This window comes from Perca flavescens, chromosome 8 (assembly GCF_004354835.1).
Source record: "Perca flavescens isolate YP-PL-M2 chromosome 8, PFLA_1.0, whole genome shotgun sequence".
Taxonomy (NCBI): Eukaryota; Metazoa; Chordata; class Actinopteri; order Perciformes; family Percidae; genus Perca; species Perca flavescens.
The window spans coordinates 32,762,913-32,784,714 of record NC_041338.1 but is presented as its reverse complement, the minus strand read 5'-3'; the positions used below and the strand labels follow the sequence as shown (position 1 = coordinate 32,784,714).

General features: G+C 41.5%; 1 protein-coding gene across 2 annotated transcripts in view; it reads left to right on the top strand.

Moving 5' to 3' along the window:
• Window positions 1-21,802, top strand: part of cttnbp2 (cortactin binding protein 2) — a 115,562-nt gene that overhangs the window by 43,879 nt on the left and 49,881 nt on the right. For both annotated transcript variants that reach the window (XM_028584528.1, XM_028584527.1), the window contains exon 3: window positions 14,899-15,129. In XM_028584528.1, the coding sequence (XP_028440329.1) occupies window positions 14,899-15,129 (231 nt within the window). The remainder of the gene's footprint in view (window positions 1-14,898; window positions 15,130-21,802) is intronic.

Genomic DNA, 21,802 nt, shown 5'->3' with positions numbered 1-21,802 from the left:
TAAAATGTGGCTGAACTAAAATATGACTGAAATAATTAGTTTATTCAGGAATGTGGTTTGTTTCTGTGTTCTTTAAATGACTAGAAGCATTACTAAATGCATTTGAATATGATAAATATAAACTTTGATTACAGTATATATTTAGTTGTTTTCATTAATTTGGCAGCTATTCCTGGCTAATTGAATGATAAGGGTTACAGCATCCTACTGGTGGAAGTGTACAGTCACAATCTGGCCCTCAGGTAGTGAGGATAACATTTTTGGGGCCCTCTTTATCATAAATGTTGCCCATCCCTGTCGTAGCTGGTGACCTTTAGCTTCAGTTTTCAGGTGCCACCTTGTTAATCCCACGTCTCTCAGGTTTGTTTTATGTTCCGCGGTTTATTGGGTTTTAATGTCTGCGGCCACTTTAGAGCTCATTGGCTGATAATTTGGGAGAATGCGCGTTGAAGTGCAGATGGGTCAATTGGGGTGTGTGTGTGAATGACAGATGGGCCTCAGGATCGCTGCCATCATCCCCAGGGTCAGTGCATCCCATAGGACTATCCACTTCCCACTCTCTCACTCACACACACGCGCAGAGAGTCCTCCAATGTTTTGGAGGCTTCCATATCTCCAGAGACCAGAAATGGATCCAAAAAGGTTGCACCCCCCTCCCACTCCCACACACACATTCTCAGCCAATCCGGGCTCCGAATGCGCTCCTCGCTCGATGCAGTTTGTCAGCTCGCCGCCGCTCTGACCTAGAAATCCAAATTAGGATTGGAGTCAATGAGGAGGCACCTCAGGATGGAACTTAAATCAGGTCGGTTCTCATGCAGAGAAGCTGATAGAAATGTGGATGTTATTTCCCACATTTGTACTTTGAAATTTCTTTCGGCCGCGATGACACAGATTTGTGTTGGCGAGTATGTGAAAGGAGGCTCAAAGCAACGTGGAAGTCTGTAAATTCAGTACAGAAATAAGGGTACACTGAATTTAATTCTATATGTTAGACTACGCAGATTTCTTTTTTGGGTGATTTTTCAACTTCAAGGAACCCACAATCCTTTTGTTATTAACTCAGAAACATTTTGAACAGAGGATTGTCGAGTTTTAGTTTTTGGAAACCCCCAAAAAGTGCTCGTTCTAGAGGCAGCACTGCTACTTTTTAATCAAGCATTGGTCTAATCTTTTTATCAATACTAGTGCTGCTCAGCGTCACACTGTGACGATATGAGCTTATGATTTTTGTTTCTTGAAGTCACTAACTCGGATACAAACCAAACTGTTCATACACATTCAGACTTTCAACTCTAACTGAATACTTTTCAAATCCTATTCAACCTCTCGCCTACATTCACTCCACTCTTCTTATTCTTGGTATCAAACAAATCTATAACATGAAGGCCACTTTCTACTTTAAGTTGTATACATGAACAAAGAGAAATAGACTATAACACGAACAGAAATTGAACTTGAAATGCAAGCTTATCTGTCAGGCTTTAAGCACATAATTGGCACTATTGCAATATCGCTCTCTATCTCTCTCACACACACAATAAACGTTATCAATTTGTTTAAGTCAAGTATTTGTACACTCTGTAGTCATAGTAACTAAGTCAATGAGTGTCACCAAGCCATGTTGAAAAAGAATGAAAAGAACACAAAGTAAAAATCTCTCACGAAGGAAATGGCACAGAACAAACTGAATAATAGCACTTGAGCGAATGTTCAAATGTCAAGTGTCCCTGAGCGCTGCTGTCACACACCACATCAGTCACAACACATGTCAGAAAGGGACCAACGTGAGAGCTGCTCCAGCTTGAAGGTGGAGGCTGCACGGAACAGGATGCAGTTGACAACCACGCTGACCCGACCCTGTGGGACTGAAACGAGAGCCCGCGGAGGGGAAGGTCGATATATTGATATATGGCGTTACCGGCAGCACTGCGACTGACAGGAAGTGTTGATTAAAAGCCCGGCGGCAAGAAAACCGGCACCACTTATGACTATTTGCACGATAAAACACTTTGGTAGCTGTTATTGTGCTCCTAAAGGCTCTTTGTCTATTCTATACATTTCCATCATATTCAGTGCAGATGCTGTCTGCATGATTGCACACAGAATGTGTAGTGTGAAAGGACATTTACAGGTTGTTGAACAAAATTCAAACTGGGTCAAAATGTATGTTCTTAAATGTATTAATGTTTCCAGTACAGATGCTAGAGAACAACTTTCTCCACAATCTCTCCGCAATTTAATTCTCTTTTTGTTGTTGCTTTTACGTGAAACAAGAGTGCCATCCAATATACAACCTTTTGTGCTTAAGACTTTGTCTCTTTTAATATTATCACAATAACACAAGTTGGACTTGCATCCCAGCGTTATTACATTAGTCAGCATCCAGCTGACAGAAAAGGGTTTTCACCGGCATTTTCATAGAGGTTTTAATGTCTTTTAGGCAACCATATGGACTTTTTTTGCTATTGTTTTAAAGTAACACTAAAGAACTTTTCTGCTTCAGAAAATAATGTTTCCAAAATCGTTTGTGGTTCATCAACTCGTAACGGGGTGAACCGCACTTCTGCCTTTGCTTTGCGTCTCTCTACCGGCTGTAACCACACTATGCAAGTTTGCCAGATTGGGTAGCGGATCTGTAGTTGTCTCATTACGTCTGTAGAATGAGACACAATGAGACATTACGACAGCGGAAACGGACAATTATGCTTCCAACCTGTAGCGGGACCGAAGAGGAAAAGTGCTTTAGTGTTGCTTTAAGTCACGTGTCAAACTCGAGGCCCGCGGGCCAAATCCAGCCCGTTGCAGATTTAGAAGCGGCCCGTATATCCGTTTGGGTTCACAATAAATTTTGGCCCTCCTAGTTGTGCGCCAAACCAAAAATACAGGAAGGTGTTTTTTAAACTGCAATTACCTGACATTCAAAGCAGACATATGGCAGATTTGCCGACTCTGAGACTCAGAAATTCCCCCAGAAGCAGCAGAGAGTTTTCATATTCAGGCTGTGAAACAGGTACCGTATTTTCCGGACTATAAGTCGCACTTTTTTTCCTACTTTGGCTGGTCCTGCGACTTATAGTCAGGTGCGACTTATATATCAAAATATATATAATTTAACATGTTTTTACATGAAAACATTACCGTCTACAGCCGCGAGAGGGCGCTCTAGGCTTGTGACAACTAGAACGCTCCTCCTAAAGACAACTGAGAAAGAAAAGAGATGACAAACTGCAGGTAGTAAAATATGCAGCCGAAAACGGTAATGGAGCAGCAGAAAGAGTTTGAAATGAGGGAGAAACTTATGAGGGAGACTGGCGAAAAGGTGACTCTTACTGCAATGAAGAAAACAAAGAAAGCTAATCGGCTAATCGTGGGCTGAAAGCAAGACGGCCAGAGCTGGAGGAACGAGTCGGGAGGGGCTCGTTCACGGTGCAGTTACGCCCTGCTAGCTAGTTGTTCTGTGTGCTATTGTATAGTTCAATAACTGTTAATGTGTTACGTTAACATACCGGACACCTACCGTATTCAGCGTATTGTTCTGTGTGCTATTGTGTAGTTGAATAACTCTTGTATTTATAATCTAAATAAATGCGACTTATAGTCCGGTGCGACTTATATGTTTTTTTTCTCTTCATGACGCATTTTTTGACTGATGCGACTTATACTCCGGAGCGACTTATAGTCCGAAAAATACGGTAATTGTTGTTTTAAAAAAAAAAAAAAAAGTAAAGTATCATTGTTTTGCTTAATTTGCTAAATTCTATGGCTAAGGAACTCTTTTGATGACTTTTGGAGGGCTTCATGGCAACACAAATGCGACCAAAAGCGTAGAAAAAGCAACAAATTTACAAAAAGGTGACAAATGTCTGAGAGAGCCACAAAAAAAGAGGAAAAAAGCTACCAAAATGTAAAAAAATAATTAAAAAAAGACCTGCAGTAACAAAAGCACGTCAATAAACTCTCCATGTCTGGCCCTTGGTGTGATTCTCTCTTTCCAGTGTGGCCCTTAGTGAAAATGAGTTTGACACCCCTGCTTTAAGGTTTAACTTAGGCTGTAACTACTTTTTATTTGCATTATTATTAATCTCATCTATTAACCAGATTTAAATATAGTCCAAAACCCAACAATATTTAATTCACAAGGTTATCAAATATAGATGAAATGGCAAATCTTCCCATTTAAGAAACTGGAACCAGAAAGTTTTGTGTTATTTTTGCTTGAAAAATGATTTGAAACTATCAATCAATTATTAAAATTGCTGTTAACTTTCTGGTGATGTGCTATTCTTAAATCAATGAATCATCATTCCCGCACTAGTTTTAACATGATTTTAAACTGAAGTGTGCTTAATTTGAACCATGTAGATACTCAGTACTATAACCTATGTAGAAGTGCAGTGAACTTGCTGCTTTACATTAGGGGGTTGCCTTTGACTTGGCACCTCTAGATATACGATGACCTGTAAGACATCCTACATCACCATTTGAATTCTTCTGTACATTTCCTATACTCAGTGTTAATGAATGCTGTGATGAAGACGTTGCTGCTGGCAGTGAGAAGCAGTGGGCTGATGAAGAGTGTCCGTTTGGAACGAGACACCTATTAGACTGAGAGTGCATGTCTGATAACGACAGTCTTTATGCTTCCTGTGAGACATCGTGAGAGACACTCTTAAATGCAACATTTCCTTTTCTCATCTAATTTCTTAATTAGGTGTAGGGTCGGTGTCTTGCTCCAGAGCCCCTCGACAGGAGCGACAGACAGACGGGAGTTTGTCTCATTCACTCTGCCTCTCCTGCATGTTACGTACATTTTGACGTCTCCAGGTCGGTTGGTTGGTCGATGGGCTCTTGTCCAACCAAGTTGTAATTGGTCGGACAGTCACTGGTGTTATTACTTCTACTTAACCAATTCTTCTTAACTACTTATTCTTCAAAAAAAAAGTGGAGCGCTCAGCCCAGAATAGACTCTTCTCTTCACGCTGCTGGTGTTTGTAGCATTGCGTGAATATGCGGCGCTTCCATTGCGAAGCATGAAAAATGTATAGTAGTCTCAGGATAAAAAACACTTTGATGGACCCACAATGCTACCAGTTAGAGTGCACTGTGGACGATTTAGTTAATATAGAGATAACGTGCAGATTTTCCCCCCATAGACCAATCGATTGGTTGAAGAGTAGGTAGGCTTTTTTTGTAGTTAACCAAAGATAGTTTGGTTAATACAGCCCTGGTCCTTTGATTCAAGGTTTTTCCCAAACACTTCCAGCTCTTTCTTTCTTAAACCTTCTGCTGCTGCACTCTGAACCGAGCAGCACCTCGAGCATTTGACATTTGAATGAAGCACCCTCAAGCGCTTCCTGCTCTTGTGATCTGATGTTTGCTTGTGTATTTTTCCCCCCCCGACATGAACGGCTTCTCTGTTTTGAACCGATGATTTCTAGTAGCCGAGCTGGAGATTGGCAGACGGCCACCGACTGGTTATTCACACAGTCATGAATGGAGTTAAAATGAGACACTTGAAGACATGCTGCTCTCTTCTCCACCATGTAAAGTTTGGAGGGCCCTGTGCTTCTTTCTGCTGAGGGCGTTTTTGTGCCCCAGTTCCTAGGCTTCTCTCGCTCTCTCTCACGCTTTAACTCTTTTCTATTTTTTTGTTGTTGCTCCTGTCCTTTCCTCGCAGCGTTTGTCATTTCCCCACCTCTCTCATCTGTCTTCTACTCTCCTCCAACTCCTCTTGCAGCGATCCATCTCTGATTCTCTGCTAAGACAAACTCTCTCTTCCTGGCTGTGTTCCCTGAACCCTCTCACCCACTGAGTGCAGCATGCCTGTAAAGTTTGATGCTAATAATACTGAGGTCTCACTCGGAGCCCTCCACCACTGCTTCACTTGTAAATACTATAGTATTACTGTTACTCCTCTTGTAAATACATTACCCCCCTCCAAATCAGTAGGTAAACCTCTTATTTAAACCTTATTAACTGTTTGCTGGAGGTCTCAGTTTGCTGAAATGTAAACCGGTTGAGTTTAAATCTGGCCTCTTTGCCTAACTGTGCCTTCAGAGAGATCTGTGCCAATGAAATGTATAGTATCTTAGAGATGGCTTTGATTGAGTTGTTAATGTTCTGTCATCAGATGTGACGATCCAAAACAAATGTGAATGAATGTGATTAAATCGCTGCTTTTCTTGAGTGTCTACATTGGGGAAGAGGACAGTAGCATTCTCCTAGGATGGCGTGCGTCAACCCACATAAGAAATTATAATCGCAGATGTACTTTCAGCAGTAGTATACTTCATGTTAAACATAAATATATACTGATTTGATTACAGCAAAGACAACGTTGGCAGTATTGACGGCAAAATCGGCTACAGAATATTTCGTTCTGTATTGGAAGGTGCAATATTTGAAAATCGATTATATAAATCTTCATATATGTCAAAACCTAGAGACTGTCAAACATCAAAATGTAATGTATTAATAGGTATGTGTCAAAATGACATATAAACATCTTTTCCTATTCTATTTTGCCTGGAAACGCTTCCAACACGCTCGCGTGTCATGTGACAAATAGGCGTCAGTCCTATTTCTAGCATGCATGAGTTTTTGAGACGTGTGTGCGTGTCACGCAGGCAGTGTGTAAGCTCTAACCTGTTAACATGGGAGCCAAAATAAAAACGGACACGCCATGCAGCTGACACGCTCACGCCACTCAGCCAGTGTGTAGCCGGCCTTAAGCGTCTGTGTATGACAAGCATCAGGCTCTCAACTAACTCCAATTTAAACCCATCCGCACTATATTAGACGCTTAAAGCAACGGACGTAGTTTAAAGCGTGAGAAAGTTCATGTAGATGCAGATGGGTCAGACAACGCATTTTAACCCAAACTGTGATCTTTTTTTGTGTTGGCGTTCTAACCTCCGGTGGATTTCTGAGGACTATGGTTAACAGCTCCTCAGATCTCTGCAGGGTAAATCCAGACAGCTAGCTAGACTATCTGTCCAATCTGAGTTTTCTGTTGCACGAATAAAACAACTTTTAAACGTACACCAGAATTTGAGGGAATTACTGTAATTATTGGAATTGTTGTGGCTTTGTAAATTATAGTGTGGTCTAGACCTACTCTATCTGTAAAGTGTCTCGAGATTAACTCTTGTTAGGGCTGGGCGATATGGATCAAAAATTATATCCCGATATATTTTGGCTGAATATCGATATACGATATATATCCCGATATTTTTTTCCGCAAAGTGAGAGCAAATGTTCAGTCAAAGCCAAAATCAAATATGACATGTCACAAGTAGTTTCATAGAGACAGTTGCAAAATCAAATAAATAATAAACCGGTTTCTTCACCTGGTTCATGATTAAATGCTCAGCTGTTCAAATAACAATAAAATGTAAACCTAAATACTGTATAACAGGAGTACCTTTTTTGAAATCAAAGCTCCATATTTGTGATTCGTTCCAAAGGTCAATTAAGCTTTTGATATTAATATAATCTACTTTGTTCAAAATGTAATGCCTCATGCCTGTAAGCCTAGGTTTATAGTCCCATTCTTCCACTTGATACTGCTTCCACTTAAGTAAACTAAAAGATGAACTATCGACTACAAAACAAAGAAACTAATTAATGTGTTAATACAAAGAATATTTATTATGATCGGTTCACAGATCTGAGTCAAACGGAAACTTCACCCTTCTGAACTAAGAGTTTCTGCTTCAAGGTGAAGTTTAAAACAGACTGAAATGTCCAGGCTCATTCCTCCACTATTTATTTCTGTATGTATTTATGCGTTACATGTCATTTTAACGGGCACTGAGCTCCAGATCCTGCAGCCGCAGGCGGTCTCTGCTGCCCCGCTGTAGCTTCTCTCCGTCCGCCTGCCGCCCGGCAAACTTAGTGGAACTTTCCGCCCGATATCGACATACAGGTCGTCCTGGACTACGTGTAAGATCCTACCGATCACCACTCTGTCTTTGGCTGGTCCGATCTGGATCAGCGGGGACCCGCGCAGCAGCGAGGCAAAGCTGTGTTTTTCGGGGAAGAGGCGCTGCGGCCGGCCACGGAGCTCTCCGCCTCCGCTGCCGCCGGAGCTCAGGTTGCTGGTCGAAGGCGGCATACATAATCATAAAACACATTGTCACCTGTTAAATGTTATTCATTGCTGTTTGTTCTTTTCATTTCCTCTATCAAACATAATTAAGCAGTACAAAAGTCCGGCATCTTTAGCGTTGATCTGAATGCTTCACACCCCTGTTTCAAGATGGCGGCGGTTTTGACGTATGTTTAGAACCTCAAGGCGACATCTGTGTATATATCTATGGGAGCAAGGATCACATTTGAACTATATCGATATATGCGATATGGTCTAATTCCATATCTCATTTAAAAATATATCGATATATTTTTAATATCGATATATCGCCCAGCCCTAACTCTTGTTATGATTTGATACTATAAATAAAATTGAATTGAATAGAACAAGTTCCTTCCCGAGGCTATTTTGCAGAGGCACTGTGGCTCCATCGGGCGCTTAGCACCGGCCAAGACGATTGTGATTGGTTTGAAGAAATGCCAATTAACCAGAGCACGTTTTTCTCCCATCCCTGGAATGCTGTGTGGACTAGCCAGACCCTCCTCCGCAGCGCTGGCAATATTTTCTAGAGTTATGAAAACTTCTCCATGACAAGTAAGCAGACTCCATAAAGAGTTAGTCATTTGATTGAGATTGATTGGTATAATAAGTTAGTACTATCTATAGTGCGTTTGATCCTACACACGTCAATAAGACGTTCCAAAATGATTGCGATTTAAAAAATAAGAAAATTAAGATACTGAATTATTATATAAAATGTTTTCTTTTGGAAGCTTCAGTATAAAAAAAACATCGGTGTCTCCCTACAGAAGCTGCGCTGGTCAAACTCCCCTGTATGATGTAGCTTTCCTCTAATGACAACCAATGGATCTCTGGGATCAGTAGAGCCTCAGGGGAGCTTAGCGTTCCACAGCTGATGAGATCTCAAAGGATTTGGCTCTGACCCGGACGCTGTAATGGATGACCCATGACCCTGAGCCTCACAACCAGCAAATATTGACAGATCTTTTCATAGCTCCAAACTCGCCAAGCAGAATGAAGGGAAAGGATTACATGTGCAACAGTAGTTTGTTTAGGTCTCACTGGCAAAAGAGGTTAAACTCTTGCACTCTCTGCACACTTTTTAAAGATGATATTTTTTGGGGGGCATTTTAGGCCTTTATTTGATAGGACAGCTTAGACATGAAAGGGAAGAGAGAGGGGGGGGGAATGACGTGCAGCAAAGGGCAGCAGGTTGGAATTGAACCTGCAGCCGCAGCGGCAAGGACTGAGCCTCTGTACATGGGGCTAATGCTCTACCAGGTGAGCTACCCAGGCGCCCCTAAACTTAAGAACTTCTTTACAAAATGTAACAATTAGATTTACATACCAATTTTACACCCCTCATTTGTTGTAATACTGACTTGTTAGAAAAAGAGTTTCTGAGGACAGGGGAGAAGCAGAATATTTCATTCAGAATTGCACAAAAACTTGCTTATTTTTGAATTAAAAGGAAATGAACTTCTTCCAGATGAGTTTAGTTGGCACAGTGAAATACTAAATTTATCATATAAACTATATAAAAATAAAGAAGCAGGAGCGAACCAGGATGACGAGTTGTGGGATACGGCAGGATTTGAAATGTCTTTTTACTACTTTCTTCTCGATAAATACTCACCCAGGAATACACTTTAACAAATAAAAAAAACCTTCAATCTGATAAGTAATGATGGTAATGTGAAAGTGAAGAGGATCAGCAGCAGCAGCCACCTGACTGAGAGCTGTAATGGTCTGTGGTTCTGCGTAAATATTTACAGGAAGATCCTGGGAGTAGAAGGGTAGTTTAAAAGGATGGCAGAGCATCGCTGGCGATTGATTTACTTACCGATGGATTCCCTTCAGACGGTGCATTCACTGCTGCTGGGTATTTCAGCTGTATCCGTTCAGCTTAGAGCTCAGTAATTGGAAATTTTTCTGACAATTTCTAAGTCATTTTCCCAATAGACAAACATTATGGTTGCTACTTCTTAATTGGGAGGATTTGCTGTTTTTGTTTTTACGAAAAAGAACAAAGGAGACAACTGTATTAATCCTAAAAATAGAAATTCAGTAAACACACGCACACACAACAAAGGTCCGAAATACAACCACTTGCACACAGGACCTATACACATGCATTAAATGGAGAGATGTCAGAGCGAGGGGCTGCCCATGGACAGACGTCCGGTGCCTTGTTCAAGGGCACCTCGGCAATCATTTTGGGGGTTTTGAGCTGTTGATTGGACAAAACAAGTTATTTAAAGACATCTGTGTAAGTGCAACAGGCATTTTTCACTGTGGTTCACATTTTATGGACCAAATTATTAGTTGATCTATCCAAAAGGTCTAGTTTCAGCCCTAGTTGACTTCTTGATGTTGACTGAGTGGTAAATGTAGGCAGCGGATTGATTGCAGGTAACAAAATGTGACTAATGGTTGACTTTAAGGAGACGAGGCCGACGTAAACACACACTGAAGGTGTGTGTGTGTGTGTGTGTGTGTGTGTGTGTGTGTGTGTGTGTGTGTGTGTGTGTTAGTTAGATGTTTGGAGATACATTTCAGTTCACACAATGTCTTTTTTTCTTTTTTCATGAACGTCTTCTGAATGATTTTATATCTTTTTATTGTTTCTGTTACTCTCTCTTACACACACACACACACACACACACACACACACACACACACACACACACACACACACACACACACACACACACACACACACACACACACACTCTTGAACCTGATGGCTCACTGTGAGCAGGCCAATATAAACTGTTTGTGTGACTCTCCAAACTCCATCTCCTTCTTTGGCCAAGCATCTCACAAACACCTTCCCGTCACTGGTTCCTGTCCCTGCTGTCTGTTTCTTTAAGTCTCTCACACTCTGGGCTCTTTGTCTTCTTCTCACCTCCACGTTTCATTGAAATGTCCCTCGCGCCCAGTTATTAAATTTTCCTCCCTCACTAACCTGCTGCTGCCAATAGGTATGAATCATGACTTTTTAAATACAATCTTCTTCACTTGTGGAAGAGAAGAAGCTGCTCACGTGTTTGGCCTTCACACTTGACTCGACTGAAAGATGTTATAGAATTTGAAAACCGGCAGCTCTGATGGTTATTTATTTAGCCTAACTTTTTATAATATTAGTTAATCTCCATTTTAATGGTTTGCAGCTTGCTGATTTATTACTGTGTATTTCCGTATTGCCCTCTAATACTCTAAATTCTGCATCTCTGTTTGTGTGAATTAGTTTCTGGATGTTTCAGTTATTCTCTCTCTCTCTCACCGCGCCTTATGTTCTGAGGGTTTTGGTCTGTGTGCAGCTGCTGTTCTGCAGCCAAGTGCGTTTTGGTTGTGTATTACTTGACCGTTGGATTACTGCATGTGGTCATTTGGTTGCGGTCAGAATGATTTAGAGCAGGTTTGACAAGGCTAATGTTACTGAACTGTACTCGGGGCCAACCGATGCCAGCAGCTTCTGCTTGGAGCAGCAGTTTGGATAACACTGGATTTTACAGTGACTTTATCCCATTTTACTAATCCACAGGATCTGATGGAACCATCTCTGGAGTGGGAGTTTGGCTGAGAGCAAATATGTTACTGACTTTAAACGTTAAACTTTTTGGAGTGCCTTCCAACAGCAGACCACAATAATTATCATATTTTAACATCTTTCACCATAAACTTTGACCTGTACCAGCAACTAGAGAGTAGACATATAACCGTACTGCTGTAACTGTTTTATGTACTGTTTTAAGTGTAAGCATTAGTGACTATACTGCATTTGTTTTAGTATGGACCCCAGAAAATGGCGGCTGTGGCTCAGGTGGGAGATCGGTCGCCTACCAATCGGAAGGTTGGCGGTTTGATCCCTGGCCCTGCAGTCCTATGTCGAAGTGTCATTGGGCAAGACCCTGAACCCCGAGTTGCCCCTGATGCTGCGCCATCGAAGTGTAAACGTGTGTATTATCTGAGCAGCAGGTGGCACCTTGTACAGCATCCTCGGCCACGGTGTATGAATGTGTGTGAATGGTGCCTGGTGCCTGTACTTTGTAAACATATCTGCAAACTTGTCGTTTTGGGCAAAAATCGCTAATTTGAATGGGAAAATGTCATCCACGTGAATCGTGTAGATCCGGTAGGGTTTGTCTAATTTGGCACCGGTGCCTTAACGACCGTGGGAATGATGTCACCTTTTTCAACCCTTCTGAGTTTGCAGGTATGATGCAAAAGCGCTTTGAGTAGGACTAGAAAAGCACTATATAAATACAGTCCATTTACAAAATGTAGTTGTTGCTGAAATACCAACCAAAGGGGATCTAAAAACCAACCCTACATCTGCCTATTTACAGTTTTGGGTACATAACACAATTCGGTTCAGGTTTATTGTCGCCATATTTGCAAACAGTAAAACATACACTCATGCTTCACTCCTTGTTTAGAATCCTGTTAAAAAGTTTAAAATCTTAAAGGTAAAAGAAGAGTAATAAATGGAGTGAATGAATAAATAAAAGAAGATACTGCATATACAAACCGTAAACCTGGTACTAGACTATCCAGTGTTTTAAGGTTGAACTTGCTCATTCGATCCACACAGTGGATCTGTATTGTCAGGTTTTTATTAATTGTGTGTGTCGCCACATGCTTTGTGTGCAGCCAGTTCATATCCCAGCCACTTGGCTCCTTGTTTGATACAGAGCGGTTTCTTTTTGCTTTAACTTTATTGGTTCCAGTATTGGCCAGTGTGGCTAATAATACTTATCCCAAAAAGCATGTAAGTGCACAAGAAAGTTGGCGTTTATACATATTATTTCTACCACAAAAGGTTCTGTGCAGATTGGTCTGAAATTTGATGTCACATGACGTTTTCTTTGTTTTCGCTTTTTTTTTCTGCCTTAACCATTATGCCGCAGCGTTCATGTGCTGTTTGGAAAGCTCGCCATCTTGGGCTTCCGATTCATCTGCTGAACGTCCTCACTCTGTTGACATTCTCCTGGATGTCAAAGCTAGAGGATGAATGATAAACATTAGAGGCTGCAGCTGTGCAGCTGAAGAATTTTTCTCCGCCATGGTGGCAGTTTGCAGTCAGTCGAGGCTCATCTAGTTAAATTATCCACCAAAAGGCAATTTGTTTTAGCATTTGGGTCCTCAGGTAAGGCCAAGTATTATACCTGGTCTGGCTGCGATACCCATTTTCCTGTGACCTAACCACGGGCCTCCTGCTCTCACCTCTGACCGGCTCAGAGGACTCCATCTCCATCTGTCGGTGTAACCTGAGAGCAGCCGGGCCTGCTGCAGTGCTGAGTGTTGCTGGAGTCAGGCAGGCGGGCTCACAGCGGTTAGGGGCAAGTGGTGGTGGTGGTGGGGGGGGGCTCAGGGTCCACAGCGCGGCCTGATAGACCGGACTTCCTCCTAAACCACAGGGGAGGGGAGGGAGTTGAGGCCTGGGGAGGAGGGCGATGCAGGGGCTGGGTGCTGATGCTGCTTGGACTTACAGTGAAAGAGTAGTAGCATCATTAAAGCCGTATTACAATTCAATTTTATTTATAGTATCAAATCATAACAGAGTTATCTCGAGACACTTTCATTCATTCATTAAAACTATGAATGAATGAATGTGGTTGCTAATGCTGGGCAATCTATTAATATTATATCCATAACGTAAAATCAGACATGATATCGTCTTAGATTTTAGATATCATAATAACGTAATATGGCTTAAGTTTAGTCTTTTCCTGGTTTTAAAGGCAGCATTAGAGTAAAGTGACACAATCTTCTGAACTTACCAGACAGACTGTGTTCTATTTGCCTTTAACCACTTGGCCACATATATTATATCCACATATCTATATCCACATTATTGGTGATTATTTTTTTCTAAAATCTAATTGTAAAGATATTTTGTTAAAGCACCAATGGTCAACCCTACAATATTGTTGGAATATTGACATCAAGGTACTTGGTCAAGAATTCCGTGGTATTTTCTCCATCTCGCCCAGCCCTAGACTGGTTGCTCTCATTATCTGTCGTCGGATGTCCGCAGACGCACTTGCTAGAGCAATGCATGAGCCTTTTTACGGCTTGATAAAGTGCAGAAACTGAAATGTATTGACAATTTTTTTTGTTGGTCTTTCACATATTTGTGTGTAGAAGTATACCTTGGGGTCTAGTTTAGTAGTTGTATGGCTCATTAAAGCTATAGTGTGCCACTATTTTATATTAATGAACGTCCATTGCATTCAAACCAATTCCGAATGAATTGATACAAAGCTAATTAAGCCCCATCAGCTCCACACAACTCTCTCTGTCTTTCTCAGTATGGCTAGGTTTACAAAATGGTGTCGTCCGGCGACATTCGCGGGAAGAAGCTCAAGTGATGCGAATGATAATTGGTTGGGAGCAGTTCAGCTAAAGAGATTTTTCCTTCTTTGTTTGGTTGTCCATTTGAGAAACCTTTCACAAGAATCAAGGCAATAATTAGAGAAAGTTCTCATAAGTTTGCTTTCACAATGCTTATTTAGTACTGGTTGTTCATGCAAGACTACTGTACAGTACGTAGCAGTATATCACTCAGAAACCTGCACTGGGATAAATGATGAACGTGTTTTGAAACATAGTGCTTTTGACAAATAATTGATCCTGCTTTAATGATGTGTGTAAACCCTGCAACATTCCAGTTTCATTTTAACATTCATGATCCAAATGGGGTCCAATGGTTTTTGATCCACATATTGAACAAGGTAAATAATGTTTCTTTCCCCCTCCTCCTCTCTTGTCTCCAGGCTCAGAGAAAGGAGGTGTTTCTTCAAGAGCGATACGGTCACTACAGCCTGACCGACCCCTTCCTGGCACTTCAGAGGGACTTTGAGCGCGGGGTCCCTGGAGGAGACAAGGAGCGGCGGCCCCTGGGCTCTAGCCCCATCTCCATCCTGGAGGCCGTCATGGCCCGCTGCAGGAAGATGCAGGAGCGCATGTCAGCTCAGCTGGTCGCTGCCGAGAGCCGCCAGAAGAGGGTAAGACGAACGAGAGGAAGGAGGAGAGGAGGAGGAGGAGGAGGGTTTCTATAAGTGGATGATGTTTGAGTTGGGAACGAAAGGCTAAATAATCATTAGCCTTGTGATCAGCGCTGTGCTTGTCACGTCAAAAAGCTGTTATTAGCTTTTAACCTTTATTTATTTTTTTTTACAAATATGCCTTAGTTTCAGACCGGAGCATACATTACAATCAAACCAAAAATGAATATGATTCTTCCCCTGTGGACCATGAATGTTTATACCAGCGTTAATGGGATTCGAAAACAACATTTCGACAATTGTATGAGATATTTTTCTCTCTATTGGACCAACCGATGATCCAACATCACCATCTTTAGTGCCATGCAGCTTCAGTACAATCCCATTCTCCAAAGTGCCTCCTTTGTGACCTTGTGTTTAAAGAAGTAGAGTTTAATTGCTGTGAGTCAGATTGAATGGAGGTAACTGTTTAGATCAGCAATCTGTGGATCACAGATTTGTTCTGTTTAACCACAGATTGTGTTTATTTACACACGGCTCAAATCTCTGTGGCTGAAATTCTCCCAGAGGAAGAAAATCATATGCTTGTCTGTGTGCGTTAATGTTTTTGGTGTATATATTTGAATTCGGAGGATTGGAAAGAGTGTGTGTGTGTGTGGCCCCGAAAAACTGGGCAGCCAGAATGGCCCTGTGTCCCCTCTCTCTGTCTTTGGATGATATCCTGGCAGAATGAATGTGGGTGAGTAATAAAGAAAATACTGTATGAATATGTATGTGTCCTGTCCCTGACCTTTATTATAATAATAACAGAGATGATGTAGTTTAAATGGAACCTTTAAACACACACAAAGACGAGGTATGGAAGGAGTGAGTGGAAGGAAGGGAGAGGTAGGAAGTGGTATGTTTTGACAGGAAAGCTGGTTAAATAGATTTTGGTCCTGTGGTTTAGGATGTAAAATAACTGTTTTTACTTCAGTGAGTTTTTGCCTGATTGTGATCACCTATCACACGACTTTGACTTTTAACTTGCGGTGTTTTTGTTACCTTTGTTTGAACATTAATTATCGAAGAGGTTTGCTTAAAGGTGCCCTACCACACGTATGTCATTACTTTGTGGTGATGTCTGAAGTTCTACCATCGACTCTGTAACATTTTTTGTGGAAAAACTGCCTTGGTTACCTTGTTTCAAGCCATTCTAGCGTGGTATAGAAAGCCTGCAGGAAGACTCAGCTCGATTTCTGCCAGTTGTCATTAATATTCAACAAGATAAGCTAGCCAATGAGAGCCTGGCTGTCAGAATCTTTTACCCAGCGCAACTGGGCGAGCTCATGAATAGTAATGAGCTCAGGCAACATGATGTCAGACTGACCAGCTTTTGTAATTGGCCTGATTTCTCTGCTTATTTCTTTTCAGTGGCTAGAGCTGACAAAGGAAGTAGCAGTTCATTTTCACATTCATAACATACATATTAGCCTAACATATTTCAAAAAATACAAGTGAAAACGGCTTTTGTATGGCAGGGCACCTTTTAAGTAAAATGTATTCTAAAGTTTAGAGAAGTTTCCTGGAATACTTGGATAAGGAAGAAGGAAGAAAGAAAGAAGGAAATAATAAGTAAACAACCCCAAAAAGACCAATCCTTCAACACCCACTTTTAGTACTTAAGTGCTAAGGACACATTTCAGTTGATGCAGTTATCGGAGGAATGTTGCAGTGTGGACCGTGTTAAGGTGTTTAGATCACAATGATTGGTCTGACACACACTACAATACATTTTTGGATATGGGAAGTTCTTAACTGCTACACTGACACGGGAGTTCTATCTCGATGAAGCTTGGCTGATGGATGAGGATGAGGTACATCTCAGGAGTCTTTGCATCAGTCCGAGGTTGCAGTTAAGTTTCTGTGCGCAATGGAAGCAAGTTTAGTTTCAAACACAGACACCGTTCAAGGCTTCACATTAAGGGAAAGAAATTCATCACAGTGACATTTAAAAACATAAAATAGGGAAACCAAATTCAGTGTTATGCTTGTGTGCAGAAGTTAAAACAGACATTAGGTCATACGTTATATCTTTTCTGATTGCCTTTGTACCGGCTGACCTTTACCAAAGCCATGGGATCTGATTTAATCCCGTCCACCAACTGTTTTCCTGTCATAGATTGATTATAGTTCACACTATGACGGTGACACAACAACATCTCTTCTCTTTTTGATCTCCAAACAAAAGCGAGTAATCACACACAGAGAGAGAGAGAGAGTTAGAGGTGTCAAAGTTAACATTTCTGCTACTTCAACGTGTCTGTGAAAGCGGTGTTTAGCTTAATTTCCTTCTGTCAGCATTTTTGATTTGGAAAGAATCTACAAAGTGGCATTCTGGGGCGTTGCAAAAAATAATGTATTGTGGATTGAAGGCAAAAAAAAAAAAAAAAAACGAGGAAAAAGGATAATTTTGCTTTACCTGCATCAGTGTGGACAGAGCCTGGGTCCTGGGCTGATAGGAAACCTGACTCGGATACAGAATAAGTTGTGAAGTTGGAAACCTTCCATGGGAAATAGCAGGGAATAAAACCATGTCATATACAGATAGAAACACTTTTTTTTACTGTCAAGAGCAGACATAATTCTAAACCCTTCTAACATAAATGAAAAAATCAATTTTGGTAATGAACTTTAATTAGATAAGTTAACTCATTTAACAATATATTGAACAACAAACAAACAAAAAACCTAATATCCAGTGACCCCCCTCCAAAATAAAAGACTTCTCTCCAAAATAAATTTTCCTCTCAGACCTCCATTTTCTCTTCATGAACTTCCTCCATGTCAGATGTGTATCCCCCCTCACCAAATAAGTTCACAACAAGTACAATTTATTTTCCCCTCAAATTCCTGAGCTTTACTTCCCTTAGAAGATTTCCAGGAAATTTACAGATGCTTTGTAACATTCCTTTAACCAAAATGTGCCTTAAGACCTAGTATTACTTTTTATGTGCATTCCCCCCCAAAATAGTAAAAAGGTAGCATTTTTATATTGTAAAAATGTTGTTTTGTTTTTTTTCACCCAAAATTCCTGAGTTCAACCTTCTTTGGAAAATGTCCTAAAATGTACCAATCCTTTGCAACCCCATTCATCTTCTGGTTGCTGGGTAGAGTGAATTACACCCAGATTCTCTGTGCTATCTTTATCCCCTCCATCCGTTTCCACTCTTGTCGTTCTCCTGTGAGTAAGCGGCTGAATTATCCATGAGGTCTTAGGCAAGCTGAAGGCAGACAGGCAGTTATACGTAACACTCTCTGAATGGGTTCATGGGCATAATGAAGACACCCCTACTCCTTCCTCTCCTCCATGAATTAGTCATGAAGATGAAGGAAGCCCCCCCCTCCTCCTCAGATAACACTTACAACAGTGACGAAGACACTTGTTTGTTAGGTTTTGGGGGTAAACCTGCTCCCATAATGTTTTTAGGCTGAATTTGTAAGCAAGCAAGGTCACGACCGGTGGTTGCTGAAATTCCTTTTTTCCTAAAATAGTCCTCAAGCCTCCTCCTCCTCCTCCTCCTTTTGCTTCCTTCTTTTTCTCATCCCCAATTCTCCACTGTAGTTGAATAAACTGCTTTAGTCTGACTTGATTCTAGAAAAGAAGAATCAAAAGTATCAAAGAAAATAGTCCCACAAGAGGTTTGTCTGGATGCAAAGTAGGATTCTGCAACCAAACATTGCTGTTTTTGCTGGGTCATCCAGTAAAAGAGCCGATCCTGTTTTGCCACAGTGGAGGTTAGAATACCTTGTATCGTTGTGTTAAAGGGGCGCTATACAGTTTTGGCCATTTCTTCGCTGTTTTCTCACTTTTTGGTTTCTCTATAGAGCTCCTCCTACAGCTTCGGAATAGATATTTGGCAGCTCCTATGTTTACTTGTGTCTGACTCCTCTCTCGGTCAGTCTGCCGTTTCCTCTTTCTCTGCTCCTCCAACAATGCTTTCCTAGCTTTCAGTTTCTTTTTTGCTGGCTCAGCCATGACAATAGTGTGAAAAACTCCATCGCTACCTTGTTAGCCGGTTCCTGAATGGGCGTATGTGTGCAGTGCCGTGAAGCAATTCGTTACATTGCAAGACCTGATATCACGCCATACTTCCTGACGCTGAGGCCACCAACTCGCCGGCCCAAAGCTGCAAAGGTGGTTTTGCAGCTCACAGGCGCTAGGGGGGGAGCAGGATGACCACCATTCAACTCGAAAAAAGTCATATAACCATTCCAATGACTCCGAAGCTGTTCAGTTATGGTAAATTAAGCTAAACAAACTGCATAGTTCCCCTTTTAAAGTAACCGTTTACCTTGCAAGTACATAAATTGGTAAAAACCCTGCCTCAAAGAAAATAAACACTTGCTGGTGGACTGTTGTCGGTCTGGACATGGCCTATTGTAGAACCTTGGATTAAAAAAAGTCTAAAGCTTGTAAGTTTGCCATTTCCGAACCCTGTCCTGGATTCAAAGGGGGAGTAAGGTCCCTCCGTCTACAGTTACATCTTAGAGGAAGTTATGTAGCTGCTACTGCTTTTAGACCACTTGTTATTCTTGGCATCTCTGTTTGGATGTGTTGAACTGTATGTGAGGCAGATGCTGAAAAAGAGGCTTCATGCACTTTCCTGTTTTAAAAAAAGAAATGATTTAGGGGCCCTGGTTACTTCTAGCGAGGTGATGCTTTTAAAAGCGCTAGTTCATACAGTACGGCATGCCGTCCAACCACGTCAGAGGTGTTTATAGCTGTTAGGAAGAGCCACACTTGACAATGGGGTGAAAAGCCTCACACTTTCAACCGGTCTCTCCTGGATGGCATTCACAGGGTTGGACTCGTTTTGGACACATCCAAAGTGACAGAAATAGCTTTGTAAAGAATGCCAAAGTTTAAACTCTGCTTACTTTAAATTCTGCATACTTTCCCACCTCCACACACACGCCTGACCAATCACTTCGTTGAGTGGGTGTAAATTCATTTCGGAAAGTTACAGAAATTATTGGGCGCAGTCAAAATTCTTCTGTTCAAGCATTACCGGCCCCTTCAGAGATTAAGAGGTTGAAAGATTTTCCAGCATTGCGTTAATGTACTCAGTGGTGGCGTCTGCTAAACTTGTCTTCGTCCTGTCTAGGTGTTTCACTGCCATCACAGCATCCCTAAATGTGTTCTTGAGATGCATTAGGCTGATTTACAACAGCCATAATCCTCACCCAATTAGCAGCTAGTCGTAGCGCCTCCTTTAGAGTAACGACTGGCGCTCCTCCCCAGCATCAGCTGGTGGGTGTTACGTGCTCCCTGATGGTTTGGAACAGGGGAGGTGGGGGAGGACACCGAAAGAAAGGGAGGGAGTCTCGTTTGGGACAGGGGTGGCGAGGTGGCGACTCTTTTGTTTGAGGCTTGTTAGAGAGCTGGGGTCTCTGCAATTGGGTGGAGAGCCCCAGTTGAGCCTTGTTACCCTCTGTGAAGCCAGCTCGGAGCTAACAATAGCAGCGACGCTCCAGATATAGAGGCTTTGACAAGTCATCGAAATTCAACCGTATGCAGAGACACTCTGAAAAGATAAATTGGACTCCAAGCAGCCCCGTTCATTAATAGCGCGTGTCTATTTGTGTAAATAGCCGCTTATCTATCTTGCCTGTCTATTTAATCGAGCTATTTTGTCTGGCTCACTTAATTACTCTGGGTTGTCTACGCTCTTCTTGAGAAAATTCTTTACAGGCTCATTTTTAGTTTTGTGACAAACAATGATTTCAGATTTGGATTGTTGCATCACGGCAGAATGCAGGCGGCCCGTTTTCAGTCTAATACTCAGTTACAGATTATATATAGCTTGAATCTGTGTTTCTATCCACAGCTTTCTATGTAATACAGGTGATGGATGGTATTTTCTGGATGCACGTGATACCCAGTGTGCCGGGATCGGTAGTAAGACAGGTGGCGTGATGTATGTGAAGTATATCTGTGAGAGATATTGCATGTTTGACATTGAGGCCCATGGAACAAGTACAGCATGTACAGTCTGTGTGGGTACTGGTCCGTGTGTTGGCAGATGATCTGAAAAAGATGTCAGCGGATGATGTCAATGTGTCACATGTACAACACATTCATTTGGTAATTCTGTAACTGGAGACACCTGATGAACTTATTCATGCACTTGTATCCGCTCACATGTAAAGCTGAGGCTAGGGCAGCAGATGACTATTAGATTTGTTATAACTTATCAGAAGATGGTGACAAATGGTTCAAATTGCAATGAAAAGCAGCAAACTCTACCAAGCCCAACTCTGGTATTTAAAACGCATGTTATGATCTGTTGGTACCAGTTTTGTGTCTTTTAGAGCTGCAAAGAATTAAAAAATAAATAATCGATTAGTTGTCAACTTTTAAATTAATTGGCAACTTTTTAAATCAATTCAGTTTGAGGGGGTTTTTTTTATGAAAAAAGGTAAGAACTCCCTGATTGCAGCGTCTTTAATGTGAATGCTTTCTAGTTTCTTCACTCCTCTGTGACAGTAAACTGAATATCTTTAAATTGTGGAATAACAAGACATTTTGGCACGTCATCTTGGGCTTTTGGAAATTTCACCATTTCCTGACATGTAGACCAAACAACTTATTGATTGATCGGTAAAAGAATCGTCCGATTAATCAACTATG